This window comes from Pelmatolapia mariae, linkage group LG16_19, assembly GCF_036321145.2.
Source record: "Pelmatolapia mariae isolate MD_Pm_ZW linkage group LG16_19, Pm_UMD_F_2, whole genome shotgun sequence".
NCBI classification, from domain to species: domain Eukaryota; kingdom Metazoa; phylum Chordata; class Actinopteri; order Cichliformes; family Cichlidae; genus Pelmatolapia; species Pelmatolapia mariae.
The window spans coordinates 45139308-45148901 of NC_086241.1; the positions used below are offsets into that span (position 1 = coordinate 45139308).

The 9594-nt window shown below is 41.0% G+C and overlaps 1 protein-coding gene across 4 annotated transcripts in view; it reads right to left on the reverse strand.

The window, feature by feature from the left end:
- The window catches only part of klc1a (kinesin light chain 1a), a 44236-nt gene extending 35360 nt beyond the window's left edge, over positions 1-8876 (reverse strand). Inside the window, exons 1-2 of one of the 4 annotated variants that reach the window (XM_063498890.1) lie at positions 3588-3730; positions 1822-2089 (exon numbers count right to left, since the gene is read on the reverse strand). In XM_063498890.1, the coding sequence (XP_063354960.1) occupies positions 1822-2088 (267 nt within the window). In that variant the 5' untranslated portion in view covers position 2089; positions 3588-3730. Of the gene's footprint in view, positions 1-1821; positions 2090-3587; positions 3731-8400 lie in introns of those variants that run through there. The other 3 variants (XM_063498889.1, XM_063498891.1, XM_063498892.1) reach the window with 3 other exon arrangements.
- Positions 8877-9594: the final 718 nt, after the last annotated feature.

The window sequence follows — 9594 nt, forward strand, 5'->3', positions numbered from 1 at the left end:
CGGAGTCAGACGTGGATCAAGTAGACATAGTGTGGAAACTTTGCTACGGTGTCGTAGCTGCACCACAGAGCAACACTACAAACAGTGTTGGGGAGTAACGGAATACATGTACCGCCGTTACGTATTTAAAATACAAAATATGAATAACTGTATTCCGTTACAGTTACCGTTTAAAAAGGTGGTATTTAGAATACAGTTACTTTGTTGAAATAAATGGATTACACAGCGGTACTTTCCTGTTTCATATTGTCGCGGGTCAGGACTGTTTGGGTTTTGTTTGAAAGCTATGTTCTGTTGTTCCAGGCGGCAACGTTACGGTTGCCATGGTAACAGGGTGACGCTCTCTCTGTGTTTCCTGGGTGAGAGAGCGCCTTTTTATTGTTGTTGTTGTTGTTGTTGTTGTTGTTGTGCTAATCTAATAGGCAGAATGCTACAGACATAGCTCTAAAGAATGTAGCCTCATGGGCAGTGTAGTCCGTGTTGCAGGGAGAATGGACTGCCATACCCGTTATGTGTCTGTGAGCGCGAGGAGGGAGAAAAAGGAGAGTGGAAAAGTAGGAGTTGTCATCGAGCAGAAACGGGAGCTGGAAGCATGTAAATATAATAATAACCACTGCAGCCAAGAAGAGTGCCTGACGAGCCCAGTTGTAAGTAAGCTATTAAGACTCGACTGTACGCTGTGTTCGTGTTTTCCTCCGAAACAATAAGTTTCGTTGGAGCAGCCTTTAAAATCCTCTCTCTGTCTAAAACTTGACCCAGACAACAAAGTAAAGCTATTTTTCGGCTATGAGCCGACACGGAACCCGACGTATTAGCCATTCATTGTTATTGTTAAATAAATATCGTCAAATAATAGAGATCTCAATTTCAGTGAAAATAATCGTGATTATCATTTTTGCCATAATCGAGCAGCCCTAGTAGAAGGTTGTCTACTAAAACAATTCCACCAAAGCCATGTGGATGGTAGATACTAAAGCTATCTAGGGGTAAGTGTGCACTTGCCATCACAACTACATGTGTGTCCACTAATGTTAGAGTGAGGCACTTTGGGTAAAAGCATACAGTCTAAGGTGAAAGGCTCAGAGGGCTGTAATTAGATGAGGGGTGTTTGAGCAGGAAAATTACACTTTACCACAACTCCAAGCAAAAATGCTGGAGGTAGAAAATTCAGTCTGTGGGGTGTGTGCACAGTGTATTGTATATTTATTAGATAAAGCTTGCTGGGAGATGGCGATGAAAGGCTAAAGCATCAACAATGAATCAGCGCTGACTCATTCACTGCTTGTGAAATGAAATGTGAAGTGAAATGACGAAAGCAAATATTCTGCATAATTTCAAGGCTTTAAACCTTCTATATGTTCTTTTCTCCAATCGACCAAACAAGAAGTAGAAGCTAGAGAGAAACACTCCCGTGTCAAGAGAATTCTAATGATCTAATCCACTATGGACTTGTATATATTTTTACCTTTTACTGTGTCTATTGCAAGGAAAGATGGTGTTCAGTAAAGGCAAGATTCTTGCTGTTTTCATTGAACTTGTGATATTAATTATCCAGGTGAAAACCACCTGCTGTCCTCTGCTGTCCTTTCTACACAGTAGAAAGTAGAAAGAAGAGAACATACTATCCTTAAACTTAAAAAGGGAAGATTTAAATGTGTAACCACTCACAAACAGCTTGCCTTTTTATTATGTTTTGTTAAAAGACATGTAGATTAAATTGCTTGTTGCCTGGATCTCCTGCCCAGACCAACCTAAATGAATAACAGAACAGTCTAACATCCATAGTGATATTAACCAATCATTGAAGCTCTACACACATACTTGAGCCTCGCTGAGCCCAAGTTCCAGCATCTCCAGGGACTTGCGGATCATGTGCGATTTTTCCTCCACAAGAACGCCCTCCTCATCCTGCTTCAGGCAGCGCAGTGTGCCCAGAAGGCCCTCCAGGATGGAGTGGTGCTCTTGCTTCAGGGCCTCCAATCCTTGAATCACCTGCTTGGTCCGGGAAATGATCTCATCCTGGGACAGCTTCTCCCCAGGATCCTCCTCCTCCTTCACACACACCATGGTGGACATGTCCTCACGCATCCTGCAGAGAAAGCGAATAAATTAACATAACAGGAAAAAAGGTTCCATTAAAATATTTTGTCTTGGAAGTCCTCATAACACAAGATTCCAGGCTCTAATGAATGCAGCAAGGAAAAGAATTTTCTACAGCCACACAAACAAACGGACACTAAAAACAGCGTGTTGTCATGTAAAGATGGTATCCACTTGTCTTATGACTGTCACAGATGTTTAACATGGTAAAAAACTAACAGCAGACCATGAAAACAGGATTCAGCAGAAATGTGACATAGTGGTTAAAGGACAAACAAGTAACCTTTTTCTTCAAAGTCACAATCCTCTGACCTTTCCTTGTCTCATGGCCAAATAAACAGCCTTTCGTGACCCTGACTCATCTCATAAAATCAATTATGCTGCAAGTGAGAAACGGCTCTGGTTTATGAAAAGGTTAGACAATGTGTTTCTGACTGGACGGCTACTGGGACAGGGGTGTAGGAAGCTCACTTTGAGGGAATTGGTAGGAAAAGTATGTGCGTCTTCAGCTCTACACTCAAGGTGCCTTGAAAAGAGGCCCTGACTGAAGCACCTGTTTTGAAAAGCTCAGTACAGCGTGAGAGCAGCATCAGCAGGGGTTTGTAGTAGAAGACGGAGCATGATTGAAGATTACCACTTGTAAAGTGTTCTAAAAACAAAACAAAACAAAAAAAACATTTAAGAATCACCATTTAAGATTGTTTAATAAAAAGCGGGTCTTAGGTTCAGTTGTCATTAAAAGTTTAAACCAAACCAAAGAAGTTAAATGTTGTGCCTGTTTGACAGTAAAACCCAGATCTGAGGTTTGTGGTCTGTGAGTGGTTTACAGATAACAAATTCGAGGTGACGGACAGGAAAACTCAGAGGAACTTGTAGACATTTTCTGCTGCACAACAAACTCACTTTGACCACTTTAAACAAATGTTGGCTGTCACATTTTCTTTTATGATCGTCATCTATTAACTGCACTCGTATCTAGTCAGCTGACAATCTACTATGATCCAAGTTCAGAAAAATCTACTATAAAATTTAAACAACTATTATTCCCAGAAGCTGCAAAATACAGTAATACAGACCCCAGACTCATTCATGAGTCTCCCATAACAATAGTGCTGCTATTGTCTCTCTCAACACACTATGCACTCCATCCTGACTTTATCTGCTATATATTCATCTCACACACACACACACACACACACACACACACACACACACACACACACACACACACACACACACACCTAAGAGGATTATGACTGAGCGCTTTGGCAGCACTTGTAGCGAGCTGCCTAATAAATCTCTGCAAGCACACACGACTGAAACGGCACGGTCTCAGCTGAATAATTACAGAAACACTGAATAAAGTTACATTTTAAAGTATGTTCCATTGAAAAATACAGAAAGAAAACCCGTGGGTGTGAATGAGCCAACATTGGTCTTATCTTTGACGGTGCAGTGACACAGTGAGTTGAACCGACCGAGCCTACCTCAGTAGAAAAGCTGCTATGGTGTCAAGGTGCAGACTTGCCCTGAGCAGATTTCACATTTTACTTAAAGAAGAGGAAACAATGAGATGAAAAATACGTTGAGACGAGACAGACCGAGGAAGGGCAGCAGCTCTGATCGCTCCATGTGACTCAGCAACCGGCCCTGCAGCCTATCAGCTGAGCAGGAAGCAGGAAGCTGACGCTGCTTGCAGAAGGAGGTGGAAAAGAGCAGCTCCAGGCAAAAAGAACGGTGAAGTATGGGTTGCATTTGAAATGATCTTGGCAAATACAGGAAAAGCTTTCAAATGCGTTATTAGCAAGATCCATAAAAAGCCAGACTTTCAGGGATTTTTCTTGTACTGAATCCATTCATTTTCTGCAATTTCTGAGTCACAGAGGCGGCACTCTAAACCAAGAGTGCCCTGACCTCCCACCCTGCATACAGAGGAGTCTTGATAGACATAATCTCTCCACCACTTCCTCCCAGTTTGACACAGCACAAAAGCCTCACCTAAAAGCCATTTAGGTGTTCCAATTAGATGTGCAAACCACCTTAACTGGTTCCTTTCGGAGAAGAGAAGCAGCTCTATTCTGAGCCACTCCCAAATGACCGAGATCCTCACCAGATCTGTAAAAGTGAGCTTGAATGCCCTTAAGAATGGACTCGTTTTGCACCATTTTTAATCCACAATTTCCTCCTTTCAGCTGTTTGGAAAGAGAGCCATGGCCTCAGATTTCATCCTAGCCAATTCACCCTCAGCTGCAAAACACCCTGATGCTCAATGAGGTCAACGGGATCACATCATCTGGAAAAAGCACAGAAATGACCCGGAGACCACCAAAATCAGTGACAAAAGCCCAGCCCTGGGCAAAGTCTGAAACCCACTTCGACACTAGCTAATAACCTGCAATGTAAACCAAGGTCTCACTATGGTTGCACCAAAGCAACCTGTAACAACAGACCAATACTCCATATTCCCAAACTACTTCCCAGCTTTCTCCAACTCCACAAAATACATTTAAAGTAAAATATTTACATGGCTTTTTTCCCTAGTCAAATATATTTAGGTGCCATCATATTTGAAAAATCTAAGAAACTAATCTTCACATTTAATCTTTGCATAAATAGCAGTAACCCAAACCACAAAGAACTACAGAGGCGACCGTTACCACTACAGGCCATGTAATACAGAAGTGAGAGTGACAGCATAAGCATTGTTTTCCTGTTCAGATCCAACAGTCTTTTATCTCTGGGATTAGATCAGTCTCCACACATAAAGCACCACAGGAGAAAGGCAGGGAAAACTATTTTCGAAGTCAACTTTTGAAATGTAAATAGCTTGCTTGAAGCACAGCACCCGGAGACGCTGCAGCTCTTTATGTAAGCATGCTAAGGCGGTTATCTGAGGTGATGGGGATGCTGAAGACAAACGTGGTGGCGGTGGATAGAGGAAAAAAAAAATGAGGAAGGGGTTATGGTTGGGACCGATGGAGAAGTGAAATAGTAAGTACGTGTAGGTTTTTATGCATGAGGATGGAGCCAGCGGCAGAAGAGCAGCACTCGAAGAACAGTCTTAGTCAGCAAAGTGTGGGCACAGCTGCTTTATTTAAAAAAAAGAAGAAGAAGAAGAACAAAGAGCCTCTAAAAGTTTCTTTTACTGAACTATTTTACTGAAGCTGTGTTTGTTTGACTGCTCAACCCACAATTTAAATAATACAGCATTTCTTTTACTTGTTCCCCGTAAATAAAGGAGAGAAAAAACAAAACAACATTTACTGTTTAGAACCTTGTACCAGTCTGTCGGGTACAAATAGTTCAAAGAACTGGATAGGGTAGTTAATAACAGCAGCTCAATACTTTTCCCTGGCTGAAGACAAAGGAAAGCACAACACACCACAAATCTGTCCCACCCAGTCTGAATACATTTACTAGCTCTGAGTATAAGCACTCATTTACAGCCGAATGCCAAGTAGTCTCGTCTTTATTCCTGTCTTACCTCTATCTATCTTTTCGCTGTTAAGCTTTTTTATTTCCCCACCAGCTCTAATTGTTTGGAGAACAGGTAGTGCTTATCTGCCTGCTGTGGACAAAAAACAAAATACCCACGATAATCACTGTAAAGAGAGGATTCAACTTTTGACAAAGCAAAAAAAAAACAATAAGCTAATGGGCACCCTTCATCCAAATCGATGACTCTTTTCACATTAAAATAGACTGACGCATCAATTAAAGCTGCTGTAACAATAGTCTGTTGTATATATATTGTGCTGTATCCCTGTGTTTTATGTGGCCTCAATGCTACAAAACATCACTAGCTATTAGCTAAGTGCTAATTTGGTTAGTTTCAGAGACCAAAAAAGGGTTTAAGAAATTGGAAAGTCACGACATGACATTGTACCGGTGAGAAACAGGAAATGACCTGTGTGACTGGTGTTAACAATGAACAAATTTAGTCCTGGGTGCAGATTAGGACAACACAGAGAGTGTGGTGTTCTAAATGAACCCAACAGAAAACCTTGCTGTCTAAAAAAACAAAACAAATCATCGTGTGAATTCACTTGCTGCAGTCTTAACGTGTTAAACTGTGTGTCATCACCATTTCTCACTTCTGATAAGAACTCCAGTGACAAGAGTGCCTAATTATTTTTGCATGTGCAAGCTCTGAGCAAGAGATAAAATGTATCATTCAAATAAGTGAAGCAGTTTAAGATGCTGTGATCCAAAGAGCCGGCAGTGGTACCGCTTCTTACTCCAGCAACCCAAAGGATTAATGATTCAGAAAGACACTCGCTGATTTTATTATATGACTTTCTGCAGACTCTCCGTGGATTAAAGTTTTAAATTCTAAGTCTGTAATATTTGAGGTCAGCTGAGTTTAGAATGTAAAACTTCCTCCCAGGCTCCTCAATAGACCTGTCAGTGTTGATATGTGAACATCTGCTTGACATAAATCTTAAAAGATTAAAAGATTAGGAAGTTTAAAATTAGGAATTTTAGGACCACTTAGAGAAAAATCAAAGACTATCCAATTCAGTGAGCTTGCTGCTAATAAAATGCTAAAACTTTCTTAATAATTAGCTGGCTGTCATGATGTTATTTACCATAGCCCATAAGCTAACTTCATATCAAAGGCCTGTGAGAAATATCACTCACTTTTCACTACAGTATATTAGGTGAATTAGCGCTCTTGGTTTTCTGTTCTTTTCTTGCAGCAAAAGGTTGCAACCTTAACATGGTGCTACCCAGTGTTATCCTACTAGAGTCACTAATGTTTCACAAAAACAGACAGCCCCTGTTCTTAAAATAGATTAAAAAAAAAAGGAAGTGCCAGTTTCATGGAGGTTGGTTTAAGGAAATGACAGTCACTTTTACTAACAATAAAGATCTTTAGATCCACTGAAACCCTACTTGATTAAGACAGAGAGAGAGAGAGAGAGAGAGAGAGAGAGAGAGAGAGAGAGAGAGAGAGAGAGAGAGAGAGAGAGATGTGTGGGCACCATTCATAAAATTGATGTTGTGCAAAGAAAGGAAAGGAAAAAAACTTGAAAAAAGTATCCAATATGGTTTGCATTTATGTAAAATATTGGCCATAGATCATTATTGATGCCAAAAAACAAAAAAGAAAGAAAAACAAGTATTGCTTGGGTAGTAATTCAGCTATTAATGCACAATTTACACCACAGTAAGCCACAGTAGATGTGAATGCAGGTGTGTAAGATTTTAGTGAGGTCATGTTATTTGTATGCTCATTCACATCTCATTTTGTGCTAATAACCAGTCAATTCTTCTATTAGTTCATCAACAGAAAACCACCTGATTTCTGGCTGGGGTGGGTGGGGTGATTTTAAGACCTCACCATTAACCAGCTCTGGGAACCTGGAAATAATAACAAAGTTGTACTCATTGCTGTGCTCATCTGCATAAGTGAAGTAAAACCTGCAGCCATTAAAATCAAATCTGCTGCAGTCACACAAAACTGTCATTGCTACCCAGCAGCACTCAACCCACTCATCTGGGCCAACAACAAGCTGCCTCAGGGGTAGCAAAGGGGGTGTTTAGCCCTTAGGGAGGAGCCCTGCAGGTTGTCATGAGTGCACCTTTGGGTGGATTAAACGTTAAACATGGCAGGGCAGAGAAGAATGCTTGTGTATTTCCGTGCAGACTGAAATTGTGTAACTACATACCCCCACACTGCCCCAAATCTCAAAATATCCATAGATGCTTCTCAGTCTTTTTGGTTTCCCAGCTGTGGGTACCACAGTGAGATCCACTGTCCCCCTAAAGCTGTCTGCGCAACACAGGCAGCTTTCACAGCTCTGACTCCCCTCTGAATATCAATGAAAGGATACAGCTAACTATCACATGACAAATGGTCATCATCAAGATTTAATCCCACCGCAGTAGCCGACAGAAGCTCGTTTCCACAGGCTGACAGGCGTGTTTTAGTCGGGTCCGTGTCGATGTAAGTTTGTGCTGCTTTGTCCGAGCTATATAGCTTACAAATGGTTAAACCTGAAGAACCAGTTAGCCCATACTTTCTTGTAACACAGACCAAACCTCAGGGCCAACTCCGACCTAGCACTCTAAATGACAGTTAATGTGCTTACGATGTCTAATTCCTGCAACTAACGTAAACACCGACCACAGAACAAACAGACAATTCCATAAAAAATGGTTACAGAGACTACATAACGTTAGTAGTATATATACCTATGTTTTGGTAAATGACACTTTAAGAAACGCGTGATAAGAGAAGCAAGTGGCTTATTAGCTAATAACAGCATTCCAAGTAATACACGGAGCCATTCTTACCGTTCTCTGGGACATCCGTTGCCAATGTAGCTCGACTTCAATGTTCCTCTTCCCCTTTTAAATCACGTCTTTTCTAAATGGGATTTTTTCTTTTGGCCGACAGCCCGTGTAGAGTGTAAAAGAAGCGTAAGAAATATACTAAGTTAAAAAACACAATTTTCACACTGTCTTTGTCTGTTTGTCTGTGTTTTGCCTTCTGACGCCGGGCTTCACTGCATCAACCTCGTTAATGTTGACCAGCTAGCTACATAGCTAATCACCTAGCTATCTGTCAAAACAGCGATTTCAGTCAGCCGTTCAAGAGAAGCGAGTATTTTCCGCTGCTTCCATGACAGGAACTGCTCCGTCAAACTAGCCTGACAAGGGCTTCATGGGGCGGAATAAAAAGTTCATTAGTCCCCCATGGAGATGACAGCTCCTCAGTGCTGTAGCTGGCTGAATGACTAACTGCACAGTACGTGAAAATGGCGTTACCCGGCACCCCCCTGCTCCTCTGGCAGCACTGATGTCATCCAGGCCAGATTAAAGGGAAAGCTGTGGTGCGAGTTCAGGCTCCATATTTATTACCGGAAAAACAAGAAGCACAAAGTGCATGGTGCAAAATACTCCAATATATCTACTTAAATAAAAGTAGCCTATGCCTATAATGGTAAAAATGTTAAATTGGAGGTTCATTAGATATTTTATGGTAGAGGTTAGAGGTAGGCGGATCGATCCAAATATTTGAATTGTGTCGAATAATTATTTTTTATTTATTTGGAAATAAAAACATCAAACATGTACTATGAAATATTTGTCCCTTTTTGTGTTGACTGTCACTACCTTTTTGTAGCCTACAATACAGTTAACCCAAAGTGCTTTAGAGACAGACAAATTTACATTCCAGGTCTCAAAAATATTTAGACCAAATGATTAATCTGGAAAAAAACTATCCATCCATCTTCTGTTTAGGGGTTGCAGGAGGCTGGAGCCTTTCCCAGCTAACATAGGGCTAAAGGCGGGGTACACCCTGGACGGGTCGCTTGTCTGTCCCAGGTCTTATACAGAGAGAGAGACAGATAACCATTTACACTCACATTCACACTATTTTAGAATCTCCAGTTAACCTAACCCCAACAGTATTGCTGGCTTAAATTGGGGTATAAAACATGATTTCAGTTTGTTCTTTGCGTGATTTAAAAAATGAAATAATTG